This window comes from Microdochium trichocladiopsis (assembly GCF_020744255.1).
Source record: "Microdochium trichocladiopsis strain MPI-CAGE-CH-0230 chromosome Unknown B0I36scaffold_10, whole genome shotgun sequence".
Taxonomy (NCBI): domain Eukaryota; kingdom Fungi; phylum Ascomycota; class Sordariomycetes; order Xylariales; family Microdochiaceae; genus Microdochium; species Microdochium trichocladiopsis.
In genome coordinates, this window is record NW_025763553.1 from 2,166,511 (window position 1) to 2,193,881 (window position 27,371).

At 59.0% G+C, this 27,371-nt stretch overlaps 9 protein-coding genes across 9 annotated transcripts; 3 read left to right on the forward strand and 6 right to left on the reverse strand.

Annotated features, from left to right (window-relative positions):
• Positions 1-471: 471 nt before the first annotated feature.
• B0I36DRAFT_393723 (uncharacterized protein) lies at positions 472-3,125 on the forward strand (the record flags this gene model as incomplete). The annotated part of the gene is made up of 1 exon (XM_046161471.1): positions 472-3,125. One exon carries the CDS (start codon positions 472-474, stop codon positions 2,797-2,799), a length of 2,328 nt encoding a protein of 775 aa, XP_046007580.1. The 3' UTR covers positions 2,800-3,125.
• Positions 3,126-3,192: 67 nt separating this feature from the next.
• B0I36DRAFT_393727 (uncharacterized protein) lies at positions 3,193-3,941 on the reverse strand (the record flags this gene model as incomplete). Its single annotated transcript, XM_046161472.1, has 1 exon — positions 3,193-3,941. A coding segment is annotated over one exon (582 nt), but the record flags the coding sequence as incomplete, so codon positions are not given.
• A 327-nt stretch (positions 3,942-4,268) lies between these two features.
• Positions 4,269-5,405, forward strand: B0I36DRAFT_334357 (acetyltransferase). The gene has a single exon (XM_046155339.1). It carries the CDS (start codon positions 4,572-4,574, stop codon positions 5,190-5,192), a length of 621 nt encoding a protein of 206 aa, XP_046007582.1. The 5' UTR covers positions 4,269-4,571; the 3' UTR covers positions 5,193-5,405.
• On the reverse strand, positions 5,388-6,510 carry B0I36DRAFT_31653 (uncharacterized protein). The gene has a single exon (XM_046153038.1). It carries the CDS (start codon positions 6,130-6,132, stop codon positions 5,641-5,643), a length of 492 nt encoding a protein of 163 aa, XP_046007583.1. The 5' UTR covers positions 6,133-6,510; the 3' UTR covers positions 5,388-5,640.
• A 211-nt stretch (positions 6,511-6,721) lies between these two features.
• Positions 6,722-10,866, reverse strand: B0I36DRAFT_388102 (histone deacetylation protein Rxt3-domain-containing protein). Its single transcript, XM_046161217.1, has 2 exons — positions 8,231-10,866; positions 6,722-8,174 (listed from the first exon to the last, which is right to left on the reverse strand). Exons 1-2 carry the CDS (start codon positions 10,468-10,470, stop codon positions 6,890-6,892), a joined length of 3,525 nt encoding a protein of 1,174 aa, XP_046007584.1. The 5' UTR covers positions 10,471-10,866; the 3' UTR covers positions 6,722-6,889.
• A 943-nt stretch (positions 10,867-11,809) lies between these two features.
• B0I36DRAFT_31661 (uncharacterized protein) lies at positions 11,810-12,307 on the reverse strand. The gene has a single exon (XM_046153053.1). It carries the CDS (start codon positions 12,241-12,243, stop codon positions 11,911-11,913), a length of 333 nt encoding a protein of 110 aa, XP_046007585.1. The 5' UTR covers positions 12,244-12,307; the 3' UTR covers positions 11,810-11,910.
• A 4,110-nt stretch (positions 12,308-16,417) lies between these two features.
• B0I36DRAFT_334363 (uncharacterized protein) lies at positions 16,418-17,019 on the reverse strand. Its single transcript, XM_046155340.1, has one exon. It carries the CDS (start codon positions 16,976-16,978, stop codon positions 16,445-16,447), a length of 534 nt encoding a protein of 177 aa, XP_046007586.1. The 5' UTR covers positions 16,979-17,019; the 3' UTR covers positions 16,418-16,444.
• A 4,531-nt stretch (positions 17,020-21,550) lies between these two features.
• B0I36DRAFT_334366 (uncharacterized protein) lies at positions 21,551-24,335 on the forward strand. The gene is made up of 6 exons (XM_046155341.1): positions 21,551-21,978; positions 22,087-22,275; positions 22,343-22,385; positions 22,447-22,634; positions 22,710-22,983; positions 23,069-24,335. Exons 1-6 carry the CDS (start codon positions 21,846-21,848, stop codon positions 24,264-24,266), a joined length of 2,025 nt encoding a protein of 674 aa, XP_046007587.1. The 5' UTR covers positions 21,551-21,845; the 3' UTR covers positions 24,267-24,335.
• A 284-nt stretch (positions 24,336-24,619) lies between these two features.
• Positions 24,620-26,466, reverse strand: B0I36DRAFT_435217 (uncharacterized protein; the record flags this gene model as incomplete). The annotated part of the gene is made up of 4 exons (XM_046162752.1): positions 24,620-25,443; positions 25,521-25,947; positions 26,062-26,256; positions 26,420-26,466. 4 exons carry the CDS (start codon positions 26,464-26,466, stop codon positions 24,817-24,819), a joined length of 1,296 nt encoding a protein of 431 aa, XP_046007588.1. The 3' UTR covers positions 24,620-24,816.
• Between the last annotated feature and the right edge of the window lie 905 nt (positions 26,467-27,371).

Here is a 27,371-nt window from a genome sequence, read left to right on the forward strand (position 1 = left end):
AATGCTATCTATTGAAGCTTCGTTTGAAGTCTTTATTGGCTGTCCTGTTGTGTTCCAGAGCAACACTGCATCATTCAATATCGTGAGGATCAAACGAATTTGGCTCGCCTGGAGGCAATGCATGAACAAGTGAAGCCACTCTCGGCCCTCTTAAATCGTGTCAAACTCTTGAGCTCATCACATTGGACGCCACTCATCATACGCTGTGTGAATAATTTGACGTCGCATCAGCTAGATTGAACCTTTCGTGCTGTGTTAGAACTTCGCAGCACTCTTGACTGCTACCGCCAGAATACCTGCTGCTCTTTCTCGTGGTTTCTTTGCATGATGGTGCCTGAGCGTCCTTCGAGAGACGAAGAGCTGTGTATCAGCCCCGTCCGACTGCCGAGCCACGCGAGGCATAAATCCGGGGCCGATGGGGAATCATTGCTCCGAGCAGCAAGAGGGCTGCAGTGTGAGGCTGCCTCGATTATGGCCGAGCTGCTTGCTGCCTCGCGTACGTGTCGCGTGCGCCCACCGCGTGTCGCCGTGGTGATGGGCATCCGCAGCGTCAACCAAGTCCCCAGCCTGTATTCACATCTCCAACGTCACTCATCCTTCTTGTCAGTATCTTGGACTCTGCAAGCTTGCGACACCACGTTCTCTGCCACGCCGCAGGTGGTCTCGACACGCAAGATGCCTCGAGGCCTGCTACCAGCGAGCGTCTCCTTATCGTCGTTGCTCGAGACTCTCTCACGGTTGCTGCCGCGATGGCCATCACTCCCATACTTCCAGCACTGGCCAACAGGTGTGCTCACTCGCGCTGCGAGCTCAGAGCCTCGGAGACTAGATCAGCTGCCACCCGAGGTCCTCCACATCATCGGCTCGTGGTGCAGCCAGGACGTCTCTTGCCGAGACGCCACACTGGCCAGCATGTGCCTGGTCTCCCGCTCCTTTGCGGCCATCTTCACCCCCTGGCTGTACCACACACTCCTGCTCTGCGCGCTCCCCAGCCCTCGAACGCTCGAGAAGCTGCTCGTCACTCTGGCCACAACACCAGCTCTCGCCCGGTACATCCGCTACGTCGACGCCACGGGCGACCTGTCCGCCGTGGATCCAGAGTTGCCTCGAGAGACGTACAGACAGGTGCAGCCCTGGATCAGCGAGTACTACTCGCACTTTTTCGCGCACTACTTCTGGTGCTCCATCGACCAGTGGTCCGGGGACGCGCCCGAGGACGGGTACGTGGCGCTGCTGCTCATCCTGGCGCCAAATATCGACACGCTGGTGTGGCAGTACACGCCCAACTACGACATTATCGAGAGGCTCTTTGACAAGGAGTATCTCGACACGGCGGCGGTCCACGGCGTGCCCGAGGACGAGCTGCGGCGGCTGCAGCGGCGGTGCCCGGTGTCCCGGCTGCGGCACTTCATCCTGCTGAACCAGCACCCGGCGGGCCTGGACCAGGGCTACTCGACGGGCGTTGGGCCGGTGTTTCTGACTGAGAGGCTGCAGACGTTGCATCTCTCGGGCGTCCGCTGTCACGGCATCTTCAGCCTGCCCCCGACCATCACCGTCCGCAGCATCCCGCCTCTCCTGCCCTCCTCGTCCTCATCCTCTTTCTCAGGCCCAGAGTCAGGATCGGACGCACACCCAGAAGAAAAGCGCCCCGGCATCCCACGACAGATCATCCGCACCCCCAAGATCCGTAACCCGACGCTGCTGGACCTGCACACCTTGTCCCTCGAGAGCGTCTGCATCGCCGCGCCGCTGCTCCGGCACATCCTGGAGGCCGCCTCGCCGGCCTTGCACTGCCTGCACCTCGACGACCACTACTTTGCCTCCGACCCGGCCCAGCACCGCGCCTTCCCCCACATTATGAGCCCGGCGCACCTGGGCGCCGTGCTGAGGGGAGAGCGCCTCAACAGCCGGCCTCAGCAGCAGTATCACCATCTTCAGCAGCAGCAGCAGCAGCAACAGGGGCAGGGACAGCAGAAACATCTCAGCAGCAGCGACGACGGCAACGGCACCCACGCCATCATCGCGCTCAAGTGTCTCGACATCCGGCACCACGCGGGACACCCGTTCCGCCGGCGCACAGCAGCCCTGATGGAGGAGCCAGACAACAACAACAACCACAACAACTACAACGCGGGGCAACAACAAGAGGATGTGGACGACGACAATGACAGCGACCACGACGACGAAGAGCAAGTTGCGCTCGCGCTGTCGATGCTACAGCTCGGCTCGCTCGCCAGCCTGTCCAGCCTGACGGACCTGCGCATCGATCTGGACTTGCTGCTCGGCGGGGCCAGGGGCTCGTTTTCCAGTGACACGTCCTCGACAGGCTCTACCAATACCACGACTGCTGCTGCTCCGGCTACTAATCTGACGCCGATCGGCCTGGTCGACGTCCTCCCCAGATCGATCGAGCGCGTGCGCGCGTACCCCACCTCTTTGGCAGGGGGCCGGCGCGCCGTGGACCGGCTGTTTGACCTCATGCGCGAGTGTCGCTGCCCTGGTCGTCGCCGTCGTCGGCGCCGTCTTGGTCCTTGTGGTGGTGGTAGTCATGGTGGCGGCGGTAGTCATGGTGGCGGCGGGTCTACACTGGACCGGCTGGAGATCGTGGCGGTGGACATCGGGGAGAGCAGTGAGGCGGGCATGCTCGCCACGGAGCGGGCACGGACGCGGTTCATGCGGTACTGCATGACGATGGAGACTGTGCCGCGGGGCTGGGCTCTCCTGCCGCCGCGCAAGGGTGATATTGGCGGTGGTGCTAGTGGTCGGAAGGCGATATGGTATTACCTTGGTTCTGTGTAAGTGGTTGGCAGATATGGCTTCGGGCACTTTCTGCGGGAGCGATGCCGCATTTCAGACATGGTGGCCATGGGTTCATGGGGCGTGACGAGAAGAAAGAATAGAAATGCTGTGGACGTCACCAAGGGCAGAGTGCCAGGAACACTGAAGGGAATTCTTTCCGCTGGATACGAGGACTGCGAGGAGATTGAGATTTCGTTGACAGGACGAACGTCGTGGTGAACGTGACTACCTAGGTACCCAGGTAAGCAGTTCAGTACCACGATTGAAGATTGTAGGACAAGACGTGTCAACCAGGGAGAAATTATGACATCACGACATTGACGAACAAACACTTGACATTGCCGATAATATTTTGTGTACGAAGAAGGCCTGACCAGCCCATGACATGAATGGGGACGATACAACTTTCCATGGCCGGCAACAGCGCTGTCACCATTACCGACCAGGGCGCCGATGGCTGTACTGGCGGAGCCGACCGAAGGACTTCAATGTCTCAAACTCTTCCCGCTCCGTTCTGACCGTATCCTGCCCGCTTTCTGCGTCGCCAACCGGGCGCCTCCTCAGCTAGTCGACATCACAACCTGAGCAACTTCATAACGCTCATCAACCGTCAGAACCCCCACGAGGGACAGAGTCTCCAGGCTTCCATCCTCCGCGTTCTGAGCATCATGTTCGAGACCGTCCCCACCACCACCAGCGATATGCGCACAGGGCGCGGCGTGGCTGAACCCCGAGGGATCCTGGACGAACCGCGACAGCCGGAAGCGCTTCTCCTCTTCGCTCTGGCAGGTGGTGGCCAGGTATATGCGCATGGCTTGGGTGATGTTTGTGATGCGGTTGTTTTGCTCTTGAGCGTGGGATTTATTGTTCTTGTTGGAGACAGGATCGGCATCGACGGCAATGTCTGGGTGTCGTCGTAGCTCTTGGTGCCGGTCTGACGTGGAGGTGTTATCTGGACACATTGTGATTGGCGCTGCCTCCTGTGCCGCTCGATGTTGACGAACCTTTCCCAACTGCTGGGCGGGACTCGAGACTTGAGGGTTGACACACAAGAAAGGACTCGTGCTCGGGCACTGGCTGGGTTGTGGGTGGTCTGGCGTGAAAGAAGAGCCTGAGGGCTTGCAGTCACGGAAGGAGGACGCGTGGATCAAACGCAGGTAGTCTTAAAAGACCTGAGGCAAGAGGGTCATGTCATTGCAAGGAGGATCATATGTGCGCCTTGATATGGGGTGAGGCAGCAATGAAAGGTTGTGGTGGTGTTCATCTTTCAAGCACATGGAGCGGCATTGGACGCCCCAGACACACCAGTACGTGGTCTGACACCGCCATGAGTTCACTCGGGTGTCCGTGCTGTGTCTCTGTGTACGAACTCTGTGCGTTTGTGCCTGCCAGAGGGGCAAACGGGGAGGCACAAACGGATGAAGTTCGTGGCTAGGCACGGCCATGACCTCGCCGGGGCGGGGAACATGGTGTGAACAGCATTGATTGACGGAAGGGACTATGACGACAACAATGCCTCACTACGATGTTTCAAGGCATGTATTTGTTCAGAGGGGAGGGAAGCAAGACCAGCTTCACTTCTGAGGAGTCCGGTAGCGGAGCCGGAGGCCCCGGGGGTTGGCTGGCCGGTGCGGGGGGACGGGACTCGCGGGACCTGCCGTGTTGGCCAGCCAGGCAACCACGACAGCAGCGCTCACAACTTTCAAGATTCCAGTCTCTGACAAAGAGCACCACAAAACATCAACACAAACATCCTCATCAGCGAAAATACAATGGCCTCCTCTCAGCCCCCCCTCGTCCTCGAGCCCTGCACGCTGGACGACATGCCCCTGCTCTCGGCCGTCTGGTTCGCCGCCTTCACCGACCCGGGCCTGCGCCGCCTGTGGCCCGACACGCCGCTGGTCCGCGCCTGGTGGGACCGCAGCAACACGTCCGACTTTGTCCACCGCGCCGACCGCCAGGTCTTCCTCAAGGTGGTCGACCCATCCACGCTCGACCCGGCCACGAACCGCCCGCGCATCGCCGCCTATGCCAAGTGGGACCTGTGCACCCCCGAAGAGCGCGGCAGCCGGTACCCGCCCTGGTGCGCCGACATGCCCGGCGACGAGTGCGAGGTGTTCTTTGCGCGCGAGGAGCAGGAGCGGCAGCGGGTCATGGGCGGAGAGCGGCACTACTACCTCGACACGCTGGCGACGCACCCAGACTACCAGCGCCGCGGGGCCGGGTCGATGCTGGTGCGCTGGGGCGTGGCGAGGGCCGAGCACGACGGCGTGGGTGTGTACCTCGACGCCAGCAAGGAAGGAGCACCGCTGTATGCAAAGTGCGGGTTTGCCGACGAGAGCCTGCCCGGCGCGGGGGATGTGGCGTCCATGGCGATTCACCGCAGGTCATGATGGCTGTAGATAGACAGACACAGGGAGACAAAGTCAAAGGCACAGAGACAGAGAGAGAGACAGCCTGAGAGACATTAGAGGGCGGAGATAAGGCTAGACCAGATAGAGCGAGTGTTATCTCCGCAGCGCTTCGGCTCGGCCGCGGAGCACAATCCGCACTGCCCGTTGATTGCCACACTCTGCCTGTGTCATCACTTTGACCTCGTCACCACCATCTTCACCCTCTTGCAAAGTCCACTACCACCATAGCACACGACACACACTGACCACACGCCAATTCGCATCGAATTCTTGCAATAGCACGTCCACACCAAAACCAATACCCAGCAGCAGCAGCAGCAGCAACGATGGCCTCTGCCGTACGCAGCCGCCTCTTCTCCCTCGCCGCCACCACCGCCCGGCGCACTCGTGCTCCAACATCATCATCATTCTCCCGCGCGCAGCGTCTCTACTCCTCCTCGCCCTTCGAGACCGGCCCAGCCCCCCTCGCCTCCCCGCCGAGGAACAAGCCGAGTTCGAGCGCCTCCAGCGCACCGCCAACACACAGGAGGGCTTCAACCCCTCCGCCACCCCCGCCGACTTTGTCATCCCCAGCACCCCGACCGCCACCAAGTCCACATCCACATCCGCAGCAGCGACAGCGACAACAGCGACGTCCGGGGTCAAGGGCATCGTCGACGACGCCGTGGCACCCACACCACTCCGCAAGGGCGCCCCGCCAGAGTTCGAGGGCGACGTCAACCCAAAGACGGGCGAGGTCGGCGGGCCCAAGAACGAGCCCCTCAGGTGGGGAGCGGGAGGTGACTACAGCTACAATGGGCGGGTGACGGACTTTTGATTGGAGAAAGGGGGAGGGGAAAGCGTGTGTTGCACAGCTCGTCATTGACGAGAGGGGGCAGGCATACCTTGTGGAAGAGAAAGAGAGAACGAGCACGGACATCACGAAGCGACTCCGCCAAGCCGTAAACGGACATCTTCGTCAAAGATCCCTCAACAAGAGTCTCACATATGAGATATAAATCTGGCCTCGTCACGGCTCAAAGCGAAAGGACACCCACAAAAACCGAGGAGATACCGGGCGTTGCGTACATACACACACACACATGGCAACATCATCCCCTCTTGTGATTCGGTGACGTTGACAAATCTCCAAACATCTAGTCAAACCAAAAACGCCGCCATGTACAACAAGCCACATCGCGTCACAAGCACCCCCGAGCTGCCTCGCGGACAAGCACTTTGTTCCTCCATGCCTTTTGATATCGAGGCGTCTTTTGGGCATTCGCTCGGATGAAGCGCTAGACCCGCACCCCGACTGTATCGCCTCGCCTCGCCTCAACCTAGGATCTTCGCTGCCCTACAACGTTAAATGCAATTTTCTCTGTATCAAAAGACTATTTTGTATACATACATACTGTACACTACCGCGGCGTTACACGTGTTTTACCCACGTGACAATAAAAGACACGCCGCCAAAGGTATATTCGTCACGTGAACTTGATCGAACCCAGACAACCTGTGGGGAAACAAAAAGTACAAAAACGCTGGTGGTATATATTGCTTTTGTTCCCGGGGAATGATTTACATCAAGGAATCACCGTCATATACTCCTGTGTATATACACTTGGTGAAATGTACACTACTGCCTCGCTCCGAGGCGTTCATTGCTGTCAGCGGACAGTGACACCTCCGAGATGTCAAACAGCAGCACCAGTAGTAGTAGCGGCAGCAGCTGCACCACCGACGTGCCCTTCACGGCTATCCTGCGTCGCGTTCTTTGCCTTGTCCTGTTCATCCGCCGCCGCCTCCAACCCAACCGCCCCAGCAGCAGCATCCGCGACATTGTTTCCTGGCTCAGGCCGGTTCTCCTTATCCACCTCCCCGTGCACATCCTTGTCGTCCTTGCCTCCTGGCGCCTCGACATCCTCGTCCATCTTGTCGGCGTCCTGCCCCTGGCCTTGCTGCGCACCATTGCCCATCGCAGCAGTCGCACCGGGGCTGACCTCCTTCAGCACGACATCGACGAGCTGCGCCTTGTTCACCTCCCCCATGGCCTTGCGGATTCTGTCTCGCCTGGCCTTGCCCCGGAGCCGGCCGACGGGCGCGGCGCCGTCGACCCAGCGCACAGAGTGGATCGCGAAGCTGATGCCGTCGTGTGGCTTGTGGCTGAGAGAATGCTGCTGTCCACTGGGACCCCATTCGCGGCTCGTCATGCCAAAGCGTGTCATGCCCGAGTACTTTTCGAGCGCGGGCAGGATCAGGACGGTGACGTGCAGGTCCCTGTCCACGGGGATCGGGACCGGCGCCTCTGGCCGTGCGGTAAGGACTTCGAGGTTTTGTTGCTGCTGCGAGCTGTGCTCTGCAATGCCACTCTTGGGCTTCCTGGACTTCGAGGTTGGCTGATTCAGGTCCAGCAGGCTGGCGTCGACATCGTCACCCCATTCTCCCCGGATCCAGCCGTCGTGTATGCACGCCGCGACAACGTCAGAGTCATCCGTGTACACCTCTGTGCCCCAGATCGACCGACGGGCTGTGAGCTCTTCCCGTGCCGATGGCGTCAGATGTACCCGCGGCACCTTGACTAGCAGCGTGCAGTTCTCGTTGCCCTTGATCAGCTCCTTAGGCAGTGGCTCCGGCGTCGAGACGTAGCTGGTCTTGGCGTGCGAGCGACGCGGTACAGGCTTTAGAGTCACATTGTACAGGAACTCGCCTAGGTGCCGCCGCTCCCTGCCAGCGACCGAGTCATATACAGCTTTCGAAGATACAATTTTCTTGGACTTTGGCGTGATCGCTACCACCGGAGCTGTGTGTTTCGGCACCGCCGACCTTGGAACGTGATGATGGTGTGTAAGCGGGGGATCCTTGGCACCAACGTTGGGCAGTGGTATTGGCGTCGTTGACTTGGCGCCCTTGAAGGAGCCGCCTGCTGGCAGTGGTGATGCCGTCCTTTCGGGGCCGTGGTGGTGATGGTGATGGTGGCTGCTGGAGATGTTAGTCTCACTCGTTCAATGGCAAAATAAAATCAAGAGCTAACTCACTGATGGTGGTGGTGATGAGTATGCGTCTTGGGACGCTTGACGCGGCCCAGAGGCGTGGACCGGCCATTGCTGTCGTCATCACCCTTTCCGTCGTCATCCTTGGCCTTGCGACGCTTGGCCTTGCCATTGGTCTTGGCTGGCGTGTCATCGGCGTCGTGAGCCAGCTCCGCATCGTCGCGGCGACCAATCACTGGGTGGCTTGAGAATGACAGTTGCGCGCCCGAAGGAATCGGACTCGACCCGCCAATGCCACGGACACCGCTGCCAATACCAGAAAACATTCGTCCGAACTCGCTCTTGATGCCCGGCTCACCACCAGGACCTTGCAGCTGCGGTTGTGCGCCCTGTACTGCCTGAGGCAGAGGAGACACGCGACCTTTCCGGTTGATCTCGTGGATGTGAAGAAGCCTGTTCGGCTGCCCTGGCATGCTTGGTCCCTCCTCGACGTGACGCGGCCGTCCATCGAACAGGCCGGTCCCTGGAGGGTTGTATGCTGAAGTCGGCGGCAGAGGATCCTCGCCTGGCCGGCGGGGTGCCCCTGCATGCACGTGCGGTGGCGGCGGCCCCGGGGGTTGTGAGTAGCGACCACGCTCAGGCGATCCATACGCACTGGTGGGAAGCGGGCCACCATGTCCTGGCGGCAGCGCGTGTGGCGGCGGAGGACCGCTAGGTGGATAGCGCTCGGTGGCGTGCGCAGCATACGCAGGGTGGCCTGGATAGGCGGAGCCGGTCGTCGCAGCCGGATAGTCGTGATGCGGTTGGTCGTAAGGACCTCTTCCACCTGGGTGCTGCTCGTAACCCTGTCGCGGCCATCCCGCGGGGTCTCGTGGATCACGGGGGTCGTGTTTACCATATGCTGGTGGCTGGGCGTGTTGGACCGGAGGCCGGTGTGGATCTGAAGTTGTCCTTTCTCGGCGTTGCCTCTCCCGCAGCTCCATATCTCGGTGTGCATCCCGCTCCCGTTCCTGCTCAAGACTCCTCATCCGCTCACGTTCTCTCTCTCGTTCTCGTTCCAGTCGCTCCTGCTCAGGCATGTGGCCGTACGCTGCACGGTGCGGATCCTCGAACGACAAGCGATCCCGGCGGTCTCTGTCCCGGAACTGCGACTCTAGCTGTGCTCTCGCATCACGGTCGGGGACGAATCTGCGCACGTCCTCGAAAGGTGCGCCACGAGCCGCCCGATCCGTGTTATATTCTCCCGGTCCGAGACCCGGAGGTCTGGGGTCTTCCCTGCGTCCGTACAATGGCTCAGCTCCCATCGGACCTCTGCCCATATCTACCGACCGCGCACCTGACGAGTTGTGTGATCGTGGTGGATTGCCCGCCTGCGGCGGAACGCTGCCTGTTCCGGCACGTGGTGGCAGGTCCCTGCGCTCCTCGCCAGGGCCCATCGACGGCCCCCTGGGGGGATAAGCATACCTCGCCATCTCTGGTGTGCCGTATGCTGGGTGTGAGGGTGACGGAGCGGAGCTGTTTCGAGGCTCGCGCCCATCGTAGTGTCGTCCGGCTTCGGGGGTGTGAGGGCGGCGCGCATATGGGTCGGAGGCGCTCGAAGGTGGCATACGGGGCGAAGCGTGTACGGGTCCGGCGTAAGGAGATGCCGAGGAGGGTGCGGCTGTCGCTGGTGGCGGGTAAGGCGCGTGCGCCGAGTGCCCGGGTGTCGTCTCGCGGTGTGCTGGAGACGGGCCTCCCAGCATGGCCGAGATGGACATGCTGCTTCCACTTCTTGGTATCGAGTTGAGCGCAGGCAGTTCTCTCCCAGACGCGAAGGCTCCTGAAGGTCCCAGCGACGGTGGGCGGGCGTGTGATGGTGGAGGACCACCGTAGTGGCTGTTCTGCTCGGCTCGGGGCGGCGAAGGCGGTGGCATATTGCGGTTCAAGGGTCCGCCGATCGAGGAGGAGCTATGGTGCCGCGCGTGCGCGGAGGCGTGGTGAGCGGATGGAGCGCCATGTTCGGCCGACGAGTATGGAGGTCGCGACTGGGAGTAGTACGTCGTGGCCGAGTCGGATGGGTGGCGCTGGTGCTGGTGCTGGTGCTGCTGATGTGGGTGTTCGGGATAGGACCCAGGAGGCGGCGCGGCCGGGCTGGCCGAGTTTGGCTGGTGACCGGGCGGGTATGGCGAAGGCGTCGTGTTTGAGCTGTTGGTCGCGGGCGGGAAGGGCGAGCGCGTGTAGTGGGCGGGCGAGCCAGCGCTGCCACGGGAGAAAGGTAACCCGGGCGGGTGTTGGCGTGAATCCATCGCGTGCGCGTTGCTGGGGGAGTGTGGCGGGTGGCTCAGAAGGCGCCCATTGCAGGCGGACGGATGTGGCCTTGGATAGCGTTCCTGGGGACGTGGCCACGGTATTGTGCTACGGGAGCAGCAGGGTGCGCGGCGAGAGTCGAGGGCTGGAATGTTGCTCACGCAGATCGTGCGGCGGTGACGGTGACAGCAGCTTGGCCAGGGGTGAGGGTCGGCCGAGGAAAGACAAAGGTGGTGCGCGCAGAGAGCTGGCGCTGGCGGCAGTCTGGTCGCGTCCTCGGGTATTGTGCTTGGGCAGGTCAAGACGGGCGTTGTGGTTTGTCGTGGCCGCTGCTGGCGTGACGTGACGAGCCGATGATGTGGTAGATGGACGGACGGGGTCTTGCCTGGTGTGGTGTTTGGCTGGGGCTGGGAAAGAGCGCGCGGAAGGATTTGCTGGAAGGAGCGGCGCACCTGACTGACTCTTGCTAGGCTGGGCTGGGCTGGGCTGGGCTGGCTGGAGCTTGGAGCCCGGGGATCCAAGGCCGGCCGGGGATGGAGCTGCCCAAGTGTGCTGCCCGCAGCTCTGAGTGGCTCGTGCTGGCGCCCTGAAGCAAGGGCAGGCCCGCCCGCCGGTGGGGCCTGACGTGCCGCTGGGCTCGCCCGGCAGGGGCAGCAAGCAGGGCATGTGTGGGGCCTCCCCTCCAGCTTGCATCGCGCGTGCATTAGTCAGGCATCCCCGACAGCTGGCAGTTGCTGCCCACTGCCGGGCACTCAGTCTTGGCCGTGACATGACACATGCTTGTTCACCCCTCTGCAAACATCAAAAGCCCACATCAAAAGGTCGTTGTCGCATCTTTGTCGTCTTCGTTTCCAGGCCGGCTCGTGGCTGCACACAAACCCTTTTGCAGCAATCAGAACGCATGATCAAGCACACAAACGGCCCCCGACTGAACTCCAGTCCAGCCACGAGTTGACGTGCAGCCCGACACGGGCCGCTGCCCGAGAGGCGGTCTCCTGCAGGCCGTCGTCGTCTACCCCTGCGCTGCAGCCATCCCGCAACACCGTCGACGACACCGCCTCTTGCATGTGGTCCAAGGCGACACCGCCGGAAAATACTTGCCGCCCAAGACAAGTCCTTGAAGGCCATGTTCGATTGCCATGTGCTTCATTATAGGCCCAGTCGCTGACATGGACGATCGCCACTCTCTTTGTTAAAGATCCGGCACAGGTTTCCAGTCAAAGACATTGCCTCGTCCAGAGAGACTGCAATCAATTTCTACACAAATGCACAATACAATTGGAGCCAAACAAAAGATAGAAAGCAGCTTGCCGATTGGCAACAATTATCCCCAGCAGAGATCCACACATGGCCAACTTGACAGCCTGCCGTAACCACCTCCTACCCACAGTCAATATCATGTCTGCGGTGCATCCCTCCCTAGACACGATCTGTTCCGGCTATTGGGGGGTCGGAGAAGGCGTGCAGCCCGGCGGCTTGTCATACCCCCAGACGCTGTCCTCGTACCCAGCGCATGGCAGATCCTGGTAGTACGGGTACAGGTTGGAGCACTGTATCTCACCGTATTGCATGCCCGTCGCGGCCGCCCAGACCTCGCGGATGTCACGTGAGCGGCACCACAGCGCGACGGTAAACCACCAGACGAGCCTGTTGGAACCCTCCGACTCGGTCCCGCATGATGCGCCATGTGTCATGATGCCGCAGTAGCCCTTGCCGTTGAGGTTGTCCCAGAGGCCACCGCACAGGCTTGGATGGTCTGCCGGGTCCGACATGTTGGTCCACACCTTGTACTTGCGCACAATCGTGTCTTCATACGCGCAGCCCGACGCCCTCGACAGGATCGCGTTGGTTTGTTCCTCGGTCAGCGGCTGCTGCGGGCCATTGGGCTGCGGCACAGTGTAGTTGACTTCATGCGGCTCGCCATCGACGATGATGGTGTCCCTCGGTTGCAGAGCCGCTGCCGCCCTGCTCCATCCTTCTAGTTCTTCCTCGTCGTCGACCGAAGCAGTCACTGTAGGCTGCTCACTCTCGTCATTGCCCTCGACCACAAACACAGTCCCCATGTTGGCAATTTCTTCCTCTTCGCTATTCCCCCCCTCCACGCTATTCTCCTCCCCGCCGCCATCAACCCCCATCCCCCCTTCCTGTGTCAGAAGCCCGGCATGCGCCTCGTTGTTCCGCCACCCAGCCTTCTGACAGTCCACTGCGCCATATGTGTTCTGCGTCGCGGTGGCCCAGACCTGGTTGACATCGTTGCGCGAGCACCTTATTGCCGGCTCAAACTGGTAGTCCAGTCCACCCTTGTAGTGGCGCTGGCAGATGGCCTTGACGCCGAAAACGGGACAGTCGCCCTTGGCCATGCGCGCCCGCTCGAGCTTCCCGCACAGTGGCACAATATCAATGTCCGCCACCCCGGGCGCGTGGATGCTGTAGTGCCGGCCGAGGATGGAGAGCTGCCAGTACAGGCAGGCGGCGCCGGTATGTGTCGGAGCCCTGGTGTTATTGTTGGTGTCGGTGGAGAAGTGCTGTTGTTGTGCCAGGTCGACGTTGGCCATGTTGGTGGTCGTGGTGGTGTTCTTGCCGCTCATGTTGGTCGGCACTGCGGCGGCGATGCTGGCCGAGGACATCGCCAAAGCGACTGCCAAAACGGCCTTGACCACAGCCATGTTTCGTGATTTGTGTGTGTGTATATATGTATATGCCAACTCGTGCAAGGTTGCAGACCTGATATTCCAGAGTTGACGGAAACGATGGAAGAGTAAGGTTATCGAACAAAGGCACTGACTGAGAAGCACCCTTGAAACCAAGCACTTGCAAGAATTAAAGAAATTTAAGAGAAATGAAGGCGCGCGTAGTGCATTGGCCGCCCCTATCTCCGCAACCTCACCTCCCACAGAAATCGAAGTCGTGGATAGACCACTAGCATCAATAACTCGGGAAAGCCCCAAGCGTCTCCACCTTGCAGGGCACGCGCGCGCGCGACTATGTTCTCGTCTGATGATAGCAACACCAGTCTTGGGAGTAACTGAGATTGTGTCTGGCTACACGACTTTTTTTGAGCTACTCAAATAGATGCAACTAGACAAATAAACGTATAGATTAGATTGGATCGAGTGTCCCCGCGACTCGGAGCACGAGTGTGGAGCCATGCTTGATAGGATGAGGGTGACTACAGGTGGCGTGGGGGTGCCTTCGCGGTGGTGCCCAGGTCTGGGGGGAGGGGGGGTTTGTCTCGCGAGGACGACAAAGACGACCTTCGATGGACTGGCCTGTCTCCCCGAGGCTATCTCAATGGGTTTCAGGCTACCAGATTATCGGGACAAATGCTCGGCGAGCTTGAGTTGGGGGCCTGGAGGAGGTTTGCGGGAGATGGATGGCCGCAACCGAAGGGTGCGACTGGGTCTGAAATATTCCGTCTTTCTGATTTTGAAGACGGCAGCGACCACAATGAAGAGGATTCTCATTTGACGCACAACTTAAACACAGCTCCACGCACAGCTCATATGAGTGGACTCTCCCGGTTCGACTTGACGACACTGTGCCAAGTATTCACTAGAACAATAGGTCTGCCTGAATGGCCCAGATTGGCCACTCGCCGGAGTCCTTTGCCTTGCTTCGGACTTGCATTGTTCCGCTTGGGCAAGCCAAAGCTTGTTAGTAGGTTAAATCAATGCGACGGCCATGGGGATTCCAGGACTTGGATCATGCAACCCCAGTGCCAGCCACAAGCTTAAGCAGACGCATCCTCTCTCTCAAGGAAGGAGGAAGCCAGACGCTCGACAAAATCTGCCAGCACCAACATTAGAGAGTGTTGAGCACGCGGTGTTACCCCATTCACGACGGCCGAAACACTTCACTTCCACCTCACCGACCACTCATTCAGGACGGTCTTCCGATGCGGCAAAGAACAAACTCTTTGACTTTGGAGAAGGCGTCTTGGGTTTCTGAAAGCGCTTTCGCCATTTCTCAGAGTTGAACAACGCACAACACAGCACAAAGCCAGCCTCCAAAGGACGGAAGTGCATTGCCAACCATCGCAGCACAGACAAACACCCTCGGCGGACAACTACGTACACAAACACGTGCTGCCAGCAACACAGCATCGACGAACAAAAAGACCTGTTTGTGGCATGTCGAGATGACAAACACGGACCACACCGAACCCGCACTCGCCGAGCCCGTGGTTGACGCAAACATGTCCCCCGCGACAATCAGCGAGGGCGCAAAGGCGAACGAGGTCGTCAAGACGGACGACCGCGACGTCACCTACGACCAACAACAACGACAAAACCGCGACTATGAGATCAATGGAGATGGTCATCCCAAAGACGAGACACACTCCAACACCGCTGCTCAAAACAAACAGCAAGACCACAGCCAGGACATTGCCGAACCCCATCCGCCGAGCGCATCTCCAGAGCACAAAACTCCAGCCCCGGCCACAACTCCAGCACAGTCTCGACATGATGGTGATCATCAGAGCCCCAGAGTCACGCCGCCGCGAGGAGTTGAAGCCGTATCGCCGTCACCAGACACAGCACCGCCTTTCACCACCACCACTGCACACGGAGGATCTCTCTATACAGAACACGGAACCAGCCCACACAAAGCAGCACATCACAGCCCCAACAACAACAACAAAAGGAGGCTCATCACAGCGGCCCAACAACGCACTGTCAACGGTAACAGCATTCGTTTCCCCTTTGGTGACGAGGACGACCGACAGAGCACCATTATCACCACCGCCAAGTCACACAGTGCCATCACCACAATGCCGCCAACCACGCGACGCTCAGCGGGCACCGCCCCCAGCACCGACTCTGAGAGCAGTCGCAGTGCAGAGTCGGGACAGGGCCACGCTGCAAACAAGACTGCGAAGAACTTGAGCCAGGAGCTGCTCGGCGACGTGCTGGGCATTGGCAGGGAGAGCGGGCGCAGCAGCGGCAGCAGCAGCGGCAGCAGCAGCAGAAGCAGAGCCACTGCCGATGACAGCAGTCACAACCAAGAAGACAACGGCGGAGGGGAAAAGGATGATGAGCCTGCAGACGATGATCTTCAGCAGCAGCTAGTGCGGGAGTACGAATCCCAACAGCAGCAGCAGCAGCAGGCTCTTCCCCCACAGGAATGCAAGTATAAACGTCCGCAGCCGAGGACGAGAAGTCTCATGGAGCAGCAGGGCAGGGCACCCTGGCAAAAGAAACAGCAACACGCCGAGGGGAAGTCTCAGGCTCTTGCTCTTGCTGACAATCAATCGCAACGGCCTTCTGGAGAGCAGACCCCGAGTCCAGGAGGGGTGGTCGAACAGCAGCAGAAGCCGACGACGACGACCAGGATCAAGGTGGTGCAGAAGAAGGAGTCACAGCAGCAGCAACATCAGCCACGACAAAGCACGACCGCCACCAGCGCTAGCCGCAGCAGCAACACCAGCAGCAGCACCAGCCGTAGCAGCACCAGCCGCAGCGGCAACAGCAACGCGGCCACAGCAACCGCCACCGCGGGCGAGATCCACGAAAAGGACAAGCCCCGCAAAGTCGAGTACGAGCCCTTCCTCGTCTCCGTCCCCGTCACCGAGGAGGACAAGCGCAAGCTCGTCGAGGCCGAGGCCAACGCGCGCGAAGCCATCCGCCAGCAAGGCGTAGAGATCAGGCTCATTCGCGGCCAGCGCGACGCCGCGCTGGCCGACACCGCGCGGCTCAGGCAGGAGTCGGAGCGGCGGCTCGCGCGGGTCCGGGAGCTGGAGCAGGCGTACAACGAGCGGCGGTATACCAACATCGAGAGGATCACGCAGAAGGACTGGGAGCTTGACGAGAAGGACAGGGAGATTGAGGAGCTGAAGAAGAGGGTCGCGGAGCTGGAGGAGGCGGAGAAGGAGAGGAGCTCGAGCATTGAACCTTCTTCTGAGGTGGATTTATCGTCTCCGATACAATTGTCCGATGACGATCAAGACATTGAGGAAGGTCCGGCTGAGGAGGATCAGGGGGACCAAGAGGGCGAGGTCTCAAAGAAGCGGGAGCTAAGCGTCATCCTAGAAGAAGAGGAGGAGGATGAGGAGGTCGAGGAAGTGACTCTGGTCCAAGGCGGCAGTGCTAGCCAGGCCAGTGAGCATTCTTCCAGCAGCAGCGAAGACATCGTCGCCCAAGGCAGTGGCCGACATCGCGCCAAGAGAAGGCGCACCGTGATCATCAGCAGCAGTGACGACGACGAGGGCGACGGAGAAGACCTCTCTGATAAGGACGCCAATGACTCCACGTCTGCTTCACACAGCAACAAAGACACTGAGCGCGATTCTGGCCCCGACAGCCTGCCAGCTCCCGCCAAGAAGGAAAACACGAGGAGGAAGAGAACAGTTGAACACAACGACACAGATGACAGAGGCACGACCCAGAACCTCGAGGGCAGCGGCCACAAGTCCACGAACGCCGACGAAGGACGCAGCAGCAAGCGGCAACGCCGCCGTGAGCAGTCCGGCGTCACCAGAAGCACAGATACGGCACGCGAGGAACACATCAGCGGACGAAACACCCTCGCCACGATCGAGGCTGCGCGGCGTACAATAAGTCGACAGGACAGAGTCATCCTCGACCTGGCGGGCAGGCTGCGGCGAATCCGGCGGCTTGCAGCGCGAGTGACGGGGACCGAAGTCATGACGCCCGAGCAGGCCGAGGAGGTGAAGAGGGTGTGGCATGAGAAGTACGAGAATGAGTAAATGTATGATTTCAGGACCGGCGCTGGATATGCCGAGATGCTTCACTTTTGCCGAGCATGGAAAAATGGGTTTACTGCACAGTACTAGATAGGAACTGAATAATCTAATAGCCCTTGGTTATGGAGACACCTCATGATTTTGAACGAATAGTCCATTTCGAAGTACGCCAAAGCCACTGAAACCAGGACACCTGCCTTGGCGGATGGAGGCGAAAACAGGATCATCCTTGATTCCATCTCCAGCCGTAGGAAGGCGCTAAGATCCGATGCCCGGCATGATACGATAAAGTGTTGGTCGCAATACTTCAACACAGCCCATGTTGTCAGAAAAAGCAAAGGCAGCCCCGCATAGCCGTTGGGATGTTCCCTGCAGACCAACATATCAGAGCAGCCTGCTTCTCGCGTAACCCGTTTGGGGCCAGGGTAAAACATGCGAATATCGAGTTTCTCAGCGTTGCGAGAGAGAGCTCAGCTGCCATTTCTAATTCGCGCACACACAATGTGTCCCGCTCAAATCCGGGAAACGGTGATAAACTTACGCATCACCGTGATGTATGGAGCAAGCCATAGCACCTTGTCATAAGGTTCGTTTGGTTGCTCCTGATGCTACATGGTCCAAACGCATGCCACTTGCCGAAGAACGGGACCGATCTGACACGTGCCAATGCGACAGTTACCGCGAACCATATACGTCTCCGTTTCGACCTGTTTGCAGTGCCTTGTGTTTCGCGCAGGCCGAGCATGTCAGCAACTCACATTGCCCTGAAAGAATGGGGCGCAGTGGAGGGAGAAAAAGCAAAAGATTCGTGATCTTCTGATCAGCACCGCCCGGGGTAATGCGTCTCCACTACCTGATCGGCCTGCAAGGGGTTGGCTTCTACACGTCCCTTGACACGTGCTTTACCCGGGCGAGCGCAGATTGATCCGCCTTTTGATCATTTGAGCGATCAGGAAGACACGGTGGTATTTATCGCGCTTTCCCACCGGTATGATGTGACCTGTCAAAGCCCACGTCAGCTAGGGGGGTTTCTTTGCTGTTCGTTTCCCCGCTCGAATTCAGTGCAATGTCCTGTTCAGCAATCATGACGGAGCACGAGACGAAGCATCAGAAAATGATTTAAGAAAATCATCTCTCCATCCCCATAGGCAACAGGATACAAGAGGAACAATGGGCCACCGAGGAGATGCCTCGTTCGCCACTTTTACCGCATTAGGCGACGAGCCGACTTTATCAAGGCCGGCCCTGACTGCTGGGAGGCACCTCGGCCGGGACGGCATTGGAGAACGAGGAAGAGGGTGTGCTCGCCCTGGCAGGGTGGGGTTTGATTGCTGGAAGTCCAGTATACTCTCGCCAAAAGACAACGCTTTACCTCCGACGACGAAAGGCCCAACGCTGAGGGATGCGGCTCAGAGAGGCTGGCTTGGCTCGCAGGACACCAGATTACCGACCGAAGCGTCAGGGGCGACCGGGTGCGCTGCCATGTGGGCGTGTATGTGGTTGGGTTGGCAATACGCATCTTGACGTGGGTGGTGGTGGGACCCCTGTCTCGAATGCGGCAAAGACGACGACCCTGGGGCAGGGTAAGCATGCCCTCCTCCTCCCTGAAAACAGAAGACATGCTCGATGCCGGTGGCGCTGATCTCTCTGACAGGCGTCGTCTGAAGTCGTTGCGGAGACCGACGGGAAAGGAAGGAGGTTGATAGGGGGAAGACCAACTGCGAGTCCCTGCGGCAGGGTTGCATCTACTGGTACATAGGCCTCGGCTTCACCCTCGTCGCCTTCCTTGTTCGCATCGCGGTGCGCAGAGGCAGAGGGAGGGGAGATCCGGAGCCGATGGCCTCTCGACGTACCAGGGGCGGGCCTCAGCTCTTATTATTGCTCGGGCAGCCGTTGCCTCTTTTCCACTTCAGTTCTCCATTTTCAGCGGCAACTCCGCTACGGCTGTGTCTTGCGTCGACCGGCAAGCAGGGGAAGTTCAGCCGGCGGCCCACTCGTAATTGCGTGCCATCAGCCATTGACGCTACCTCGCCGCATCGTCACACCGGGGCACAGGCCGGCAAGACCCGGGCCAACTCTTCGGCACAGGGCCAACTGATGGCCGCCCATGGCTGTTGCCACGCAGGCCAACCAGCCCCCTCAAAGAGAGGGAAGTTACCAGTGTCTGATGGTCTTGCGAAAGCGAATTTGAGGACCAACAGGGCACGAGCAGCCACATGAAATTTTCATCTCCTGCCACCGGATGCCCAGGCTGGTGCACACCGGCACACGAGAAAGCGACGCTGAAGGTTCGCCAAGGGTGGATTCCTAGCTGACAGGTCCTTTGATCTGGAAGCACAGGGTAGTGTCCCCCTATGCCCGTTTAAGCTCAAGTTGCGAGTTTCAAAAGTCGTTTCTGATGCTTAGGAGGGATTCAGCCAGTACTGCGTACCGCTCCAGGCGTTTCGAGCACCAAAGAGGTAAGCTGCCCTCGCCACGTTTTCAGAGGCGTTTCGAGTAAAGCGCGGCAAGCGGCCTTTCGCAGTCTCGGCTGATTAGCCGTGGGCGGAGAGGGGCGGGCCTGACTGGGGGGATCTGCCCATCCGTCAGTACCCTGCGTGCTTCGCACGACGACCCGCTCGAATTGCTGGCAGGGTGCCGAGTGGCACGGATGCCGATGCTGCTTCTGACGATGACCAGGGTCCGGGACTTGCGATGGTGCAGGCCAACGTCAATAGTGACTGACTGACAGTCAGTCAGGTTTTGCTTGCTTGAGCAAAGCAGAGCAGAGCACCCCGCCTCCGGCAGTCGTGGTGACGACTTCATCATCGCCGTTCCCGTGTTGCATGCCCTGCAACGCCCCAGCGTGCCATGTGCTTGATTACTTGGGGAAGAAAGTTGCCGAGCCGGTCCACTCCGTGATGGAAATCAGCCAGTCAAGCCACGCTCCCACACACCTCAACCCGCGGTACCCGACTCTGCGACCATGGTGAGGGCTCCCAGGGACCGCCACACGTGATTCTTACGTGGCAGCAGAAAGCCGAGACAGGCTGAGAGATCGAGTGGCGCCACAACAGCGCAAGCCAGGCAGGGAGCACCAGCGACGACCGACTCAGTCGCAGGGGCATAACACACCTTGTTATGCTGCGCACGGACGCTGACCCCTGCCTCTGCAGAAACCCGGGACAACTTCGCGACAACTTGAATTGTCCTTCTGCTGCTGTTGTTGCGCTCTGCGGGCCGCAAGCTTTCGGCCAACAGCAGACGCAAGGGTGCACCAAGAATCATCATGTGCGGGCAATCCCCGCCCTCCCTTGAAAGAATAATAATTCTGGGAGAAAGAGGGTCGAGTGGTGCATCCGAGATCACCCAATGCCCACTTCCCGGACGGCGCTACCGACGGAGCGTGGTTCTACTTGCGGAGTAGTCTGTGCCTCAGAGCTTAATTAACCCCCGGCTTGGGCTTTCGACTACTGATCCGAAGCTGCGGCTAGTCTTGATGTGGCCTTGGGCCCTCGATTTCCACGGGTTTTCGAGGCCGCCACACTTCCGGACGTTGCGGCCGACCAACGTTCTAAGCTTCTAGCTTGCCCCTGGTGTCGTAGCATATCCCTATCCAGGACGCGCCGCCGGGCGACTCCGCCTGCTCGGGTCGTATTCGTCATGAATCGGCCACGCTATTAAGCTCTGCTAGGCTGTCTCACCCAGGCTTCCGGCTCAACGAGATCGCCTGAGTCAAGTAGATTCTCCCTTAGTCTCCAGCGTGACCCGGGGCTAGATCCTCCGCCCTAATGCCGTTGTTTCGCACGTGGTAACGAGCTTAGCGCAAACCACTGCGCGATGACAATTTCCCCGAATGCTCGCGAGCAGCCAAACGGGATGCGTCGCCGCCCGGCCTGCAGCTTCGTTAGCACTTACCAAGCAGACCAGAAGCTGATCTCGTGCTGATCTACTTTCTTCTTTCGGCGTGTCATTGCATATATGGCTTACCGGTAAGGTGGAGCTGGGCCTCTTCCCGCCCTCTGTCTGTCTTCTTGTCACTCCGCACGCAGCTCCGTGAGCTCGGACTGTGGCTGCTTACACCAACTTGATCTGGCCAATGTAGCGAGGGAACCCCTGGAACTCTATCCCTGACCTCTGATCAAGCCAGCATCTCCACAAGTGCCCCCTACACGCCCCCTTCCCGGCGCCATGTAGCGATCGATTCAGCCCAGCTGCCTGTGGCGATCCATAGGCTGGGTCGGCCCAGGTGCCGAAGTCTGTGCCCCCTGTGCCGGTGCAGAACTCACTCACTCACTCGCTGCATGCCATGCAGGACAGGTCACGGCTTGTGATCGGCAGCATTGATCCCCCGGGCCAGAGCTTGTCGGTCCTGCTGCGACCCTCCCTTCCCGGCCCATATCAACAACCACATGCTACCCTCTTTAGATCTTAGCCCCCCCAGCTAGCCCTCTCTTTTCCGCGTCTGGCCTTCTCAGATACCCGGTCTGCACTGCGACCATTAATACCGACCGTTGCGCTGGGCGCGATTAGGCCCGACGCCTTTTGCTTTTCTGGTCACTCTCCTGCGTGCGCTTGCCATTCTTCGACACCATCTCGGCATGATTTTCACGACTAGACCTCGAGCTTCCTGACCTGTCACATCGCCCTCGCCGTGGCACGCGCGTGCACAGGACGTGCGTTCGTGCTCCGATGCCTGGAATTAATCAACTGCCGGCAGGCGCAGAGGGCGCCGCCGCTCTGTCGTTCACGTACTCGGGCATCAGCCTGATATGCAGCTGCATCCTATGCTGGCTCACGGTCGTTCATCGCGAAGGATGGTCATGTAGGTAGCCTCTCCGTGGCACTCGCGCCGTCAAGCCTACCTTGCACCGGACCCGAGAGGCTAGGTATGCTCGATGGATATGGATGACTGACCTCGACTGCCCATCAGATGTCTTTCTCCTGTGCATAAGCACCGGCGTGAGCACGGTCATGTCGCTTGCGCAACAGACTCACGACATTTTCTACTACGAAGACATCATTCGGGAACAATTTCTCCGCAAGGCGCACTTTACTGAAAGTCCCGAGCTTGCCATTGCCAACGGGTCCTTTGGTGTCGACCTCGTCCTCTACTACTTTCGTACGTGGTTCCTCCTTGTATGGAATGATGGTCTTTCCCATCGCGAATTGACTGACATTTTATGCAGAATACTGGTCATACAATGTTCAGGCTCTCCTCGTCATGTTCTGGTAGGTGCTTGTATATACGGGTCCCTGTCTCCGAGACGGGCAACCACTAAGACAGTCACAGGGCCTCCGAGCTTGCGCAATCCGTTTATGGTCTCAGCAACCGGCCCAGGACACGCCAGGTCTTCAAGAGGATCAACATTGCTGGAAAGGCGATATCCTTCATCTTCCCGGCCATCACCATTCTGACGCTCCGAGCACCGAGTCTGCACTCCAACTTTGTGGCCTTCATTCTGCTTGCGGATTTGCCCTGTAAGCACCAATCACAACCCATCCGGTCTGCCACGGACTCAATGGACTAATACGAGCATCTCTTTTCACGCACAGTGATGATCAGTCTAGCCTGCGGTAGCCTGCTCATGATTCTGATATTGGTCCGCTACATCAAGACCAAGAAGGGCTTCACCCACTGGGCGCCCGCGAGCTACCAGAACTCTTCGAACGGAGGCGGCACCGCGTCGTCCGTGGCCGGCCAGACAGAGTTCTCCTCGACACAGTACAGCAGTAGCGTCGGCGCGAGGAAGCCCAAGTCGGCGCGTAAGCAGTCTTTCCACGACCGCTGGCTGATGGTGCGGTTCACAGTGTCATTCTTGATCCTTGCGTGAGTTGGCGACTCCTCTAGTAGTGTTTATAGGATCACACGTCACATCTGGCGGACACTAACACACTACTGTCGAAAATTTCAGGGTCTTTGAGGTCACCAACATCCTCTTCCAGTTGCAGTCGATCCGCAACCTCGAGAATGACAGCAAGCTCACCGAGCCCGATTTGTCCGTCGCGCGCGCGAGCACGACCTTCTTCCTGTTCCTGCCTGGAACGACGGCTGGCATATTCCTCTTCATCGTTTTCGGCACCACGGCCGGCTGCCGCGCCAAGATGCGCGAGACGTTCACGCCCAAGTGGTGGCGGATGCGCCAGGAGCAGAAGAGGGCCGAGCGGGACGGCGGAGGCGACCTCGAGTACAACCACCAAGGAGTGATGGACACCTACGAGGGGCCCGTAGGCGGCGGCGGCGGCGGCAACAACGGCAAGGGCCGCATCGTGCGCTCGTCCTCGGTGACGGTGACGTACCACAACAAGGCGAACGGAGACTCGGTCCCGCTCGAGTCCCTGCCGCCGCATCACCACCACCGGTCCCAGCAAGGCCGCAAGATGTCATTCAAGAGCGCCGACGACCTGCTCCTCGAGTCTGACGGGGACACCAACGGCGACAGCGACAAGGACTCGACCAGCGAGATCATGATCGGCGCCGCAGCACCCGCGACTTCCAGCGCCACAACCACCAACAACCACAATAACACAACAAAAGCAGCCGGCCGCTCGAGAAGCAGCAGCAGCACCGGCGGCACAAGCGAAAACAGTAAGGCGGCGGCGGCGGCCTTTGCCGCCCTGAACAAGCCCCTGCCAATACCGCAGGACACGCCGATGGCACGGATCGCGCACTTCCAGAGCATCACGCGCCCGCAAACTACCCACTCGCGCACACGAACGACAACGTCGATACCAGAGCACGAGGGCGAGAGCGACGAGAGCAAGGCGGCGGCCATGATGAGCCGGCAATTTGCGGAGCACCAAAGACGGCAGGTACCTTCCTCGTTGTCATCATCGGCGTCGGTCGCCGCGCAATCACATCAGCAGCAGCAGCAGCAGCAAGCGCCGATGCAAAAGGTGCAGACGCTGAGTAGGCAGTGGACGCACGGGAACAGCTCACGAAGTGCTGGCGTTGGCGCTGCCGGATCTGCCGCCGTAAATCAGCAGCAGCAGCAGCAACCACAACAGCAGCAGCGTGGCGCGGTGCTCGGCGAAGAGTACTACGGGAGCTCGCCGGAGCATAGCGATGATTCTGGGCCGGTCCTACCTATCATGGCCGCGAAGAGATCGTAGCTGGGGGTTTGAAAGATTTCGTTGCAGTTTTAGCTTATATACCCATCAATTCATTATACTGTTCCTTTATATGAAAGAGTGAGCGTCGCTCGGATCGGTTTGATGTCACGTTGTCGGTTGGCACATGTGATGGTTCGCGACTAAACCCCGTGACACATTATTGAGCGAGTAAAGCACGACTGATAGTGTGGTGACCAATCTCGGATAATCATACAAGGTGCTTTATTGTGAGTCCGCCCGTTGTAATACGATTGGCTCGTTCCCTTTTTGACATTCCGCCTTGGCAGACCGAAGGCAAATGTCATGTCCTATAGCCAAACATGAATATACAGAAACAGCGGGTGCAAGTTTCGTGGAGAACAAAATAACTATACTATGAACCAAATATCAATGACAAGCAACCCAATAAAGAACGTATAAACTTAACAGGACTAGTTCCAGTACCCAGTCAGCAACATCCAAGACAGTGTCATCATTACCTTGATCCAGCCATGGTCAACAACCCAAACTCGACAGCCTTATGCTCAATAACTCCCTCGTGCTATCTACGCTACACAAGCTCACAGTGAGCGACGGACGGGTCTTTCTTCTCCCGCTCGCGCTCGTGATGGGACGGCTCGTCAAGCGGGGTGTCATAGAACCCATTCCGAGGGGTCGGCGAGGCTGCAGTGACGGGCCCGCCGTTGTGGTGGCGCGGCTCGTCGTGGTAGGAGCTGTGGCGGGCGTGCTCAGAACTCCGCCTGGCGGGGACGATGTGGTGGATCGGCGCCGACTTGTGGTGGCCCTGGTTGTATCCGACAGCCTGGGACATGCCAACGTCCTGCTCGGCGTGGCGGAGCGGCTGGTCCTCGCTGTAGTAACCCTCTTGATGGTCTTCAACGCCGTGCTGGGCCACGCCTTGATAGCTGGTTCCTCCACCGAGCTTGAACTTGCGCGGCGGCGAGCCATCATCGTGGTGGCCGCCGCCGATAGAGTGTAGGCCGCCGCGCTTCTTGACGCCAGCGACGAAGATGAGGAGCATTGCCACGAAGTCGAGGTACAGGAAAGCGGCGTTGGGCAGGATGAAGTGGAGCAGCTCGAGGGTCTTGATGAAGAGGTTGAAGTTGACGGCGAAGGCTGCGCCCCATAGCGATGAGGCCCACGCAAACGCTGCACTGGCCACGAGGAGGTCAGGGATCTACCAAAGAGGAGAGCTTGTTAGTCTCGGGTTGCCGATGGTCGTCTAGGTTGAAGTTTTGAAAAGAAAATGCTCACTCTGCGATTGTACGCCTTGACCTTCTTCTTTCCCACCAACAACACGCGAATGCACCAGATGAATGTGGCTGTCATCAGGATGAAGAGTGCCCCGTCGCAGCCAATGGCCAGGTAGTGGAAGACGGCAAGTCGAGGATCGACGAGCATGTCCCAGTAGTATGCTGTCGACCCGCCGCATGCCGCGGCGGCCACCAGTGCCAGCAGCACAGAAACACCGTGCAGGCAGTGGAGCATGACGCGGTGCCCTGGAGTGGCCTGGTGCCAAGAGTACAGCAGTCCATAAGCAATCTTGACGAGCATCATGAGCAGCACAATGTTGGTCAGTCGCAGAAAGAACTGCCCGACATGGAGAGGGATGATGTCTGGGCCGGGAAGGTACAGCCTCCAGTGTTCGACCGAGGTAGCGAGGTACATGGCCAGCCATCCGCTATTGGCACCGATTCCGAATGCAGCACTGTGATGCTGTCAGTCTGTTGACTGTCTTCTAGGCCGGGGAACGTCTCCCGTGCCGGCGGAGGACGGCTCCAATGCTGGGACTTACATGGCCAAAAACAAGTAGGCAAAACTCAACCACCATAACCCCTTCCTCGCCTCATCACTGTGGGTTTTGACATAGATGAAGCTGGCGATAGCGAAGCACACAGAAAGCACGCCGATCAGGCCTTCGAGGCCGGCGGCCACCATGACAGAGATGTTGAACATATTGGGTGTTTGCGTGGTCAAAGGATCGAGAGGGCTGTATGAGAAGATGTGGGAATGTCCTTCAGCTCGATTCCCCCATCTGAGGGGCCGGATGGGAGTTGATATACCATTAACACAATGCGGTGCTGCATCCTATACACTTTCTCCATCATTCCCATACCCAGGAGGCCTTGCGCTAAATTTACCTGCCAGCTTACATCGCCGGACCAAAGTTTGGCATTCTGAGCTGCGTGCTCCAGCTCATGGTATCAGAGTTGTGGCTAAGAAAGCTGATCCAATCACTGCGCCTCGGACCCCAAGATCTAGATGCAGCACAATTGCTCCACGCGTAAGCGTGTCTGCAGGACAAAGAGCTAACAATACAGCCGCAGAGCTTCCAGCTGCTCGGTGCATAGCGTTGCCCACGTTAGCGCGGCCTTGGTGCCGAGTAGGAGCAAAGCTTGTGTGAGGGCTTGTGTTCAGCCCTGCCAGCCCTGGCGAGCCGTCCAAACTATCACGATCGTAAGCCTGTTCATGCTGGTGGGAGACTTTGCCTCAGTGGGTGAGATTGAAGCTGAGATCGATGGCGCCGCGCAATCGTGTCCACAGCCACAAGTACAACATTCGTCGTGTCGGGAGCACTGGTAAGAATAGAATGCTCACGCACCCGACCACGAACTGGTATACGAGGGCACGCTCTCCAACCACTGCTCTTTTTCGGGAGATGGCCCCTTCTGGACCGCTAGTCAAGCGGAACGTCGTCTCCCCGCGCGCACAGACCTAGGCTGTGCCACAAGGCTCAGCTTGAGGCCAGACTGATCAATCATGGCAATTTGTGCAGCTGGTCGGGCTGCCTCGGACCTATGCGTGGATACTCAGCCCAAGCTTCACTGAAGTCCAACCGTCATCTGGCTTTTCCTTGATGCCGTGGAAGCGACTTTCTTCCCCTCCTGAAGTGCAAAGTTGATCTCATTCCATATGCATGAAGCTCAAATGGCCTTGCCTAACAGTACTGCCTAGTAGAGCTTGCCAACAGAATGTGCCAGGATTGCAACAAACAGTTGGGAGCATCCAGTCTCATGAATAACGTGTCGACTACCATGCTTTTTGCGCATTATGCAGATCTCTGAAACTCCTGTCGCGAAGGCATTCGAGAGTTCGAGCCACCTG

Excerpts from the sequence above, each read along its gene's own strand:
- B0I36DRAFT_334363 (XM_046155340.1), bottom strand. The coding sequence starts at position 16,978 with ATGTGTTCCTCGCGTGCCGTATCTGTGCTTCTGGTGACGCCGGACTGC.
- B0I36DRAFT_31653 (XM_046153038.1), bottom strand. The coding sequence starts at position 6,132 with ATGTCCGTGCTCGTTCTCTCTTTCTCTTCCACAAGGTATGCCTGCCCC.
- B0I36DRAFT_388102 (XM_046161217.1), bottom strand. The coding sequence starts at position 10,470 with ATGGATTCACGCCAACACCCGCCCGGGTTACCTTTCTCCCGTGGCAGC. Across the intron at positions 8,175-8,230 it reads ACTCATCACCACCACCATCA|CAGCCACCATCACCATCACC; the intron begins GTGAGTTAGCTC and ends TAACATCTCCAG.
- B0I36DRAFT_334366 (XM_046155341.1), top strand. The coding sequence starts at position 21,846 with ATGCCTGGAATTAATCAACTGCCGGCAGGCGCAGAGGGCGCCGCCGCT. Across the intron at positions 22,276-22,342 it reads CCTCGTCCTCTACTACTTTC|AATACTGGTCATACAATGTT; the intron begins GTACGTGGTTCC and ends CATTTTATGCAG. Across the intron at positions 22,635-22,709 it reads TCTGCTTGCGGATTTGCCCT|TGATGATCAGTCTAGCCTGC; the intron begins GTAAGCACCAAT and ends TTTCACGCACAG.
- B0I36DRAFT_31661 (XM_046153053.1), bottom strand. The coding sequence starts at position 12,243 with ATGTCGGACCCGGCAGACCATCCAAGCCTGTGCGGTGGCCTCTGGGAC.
- B0I36DRAFT_334357 (XM_046155339.1), top strand. The coding sequence starts at position 4,572 with ATGGCCTCCTCTCAGCCCCCCCTCGTCCTCGAGCCCTGCACGCTGGAC.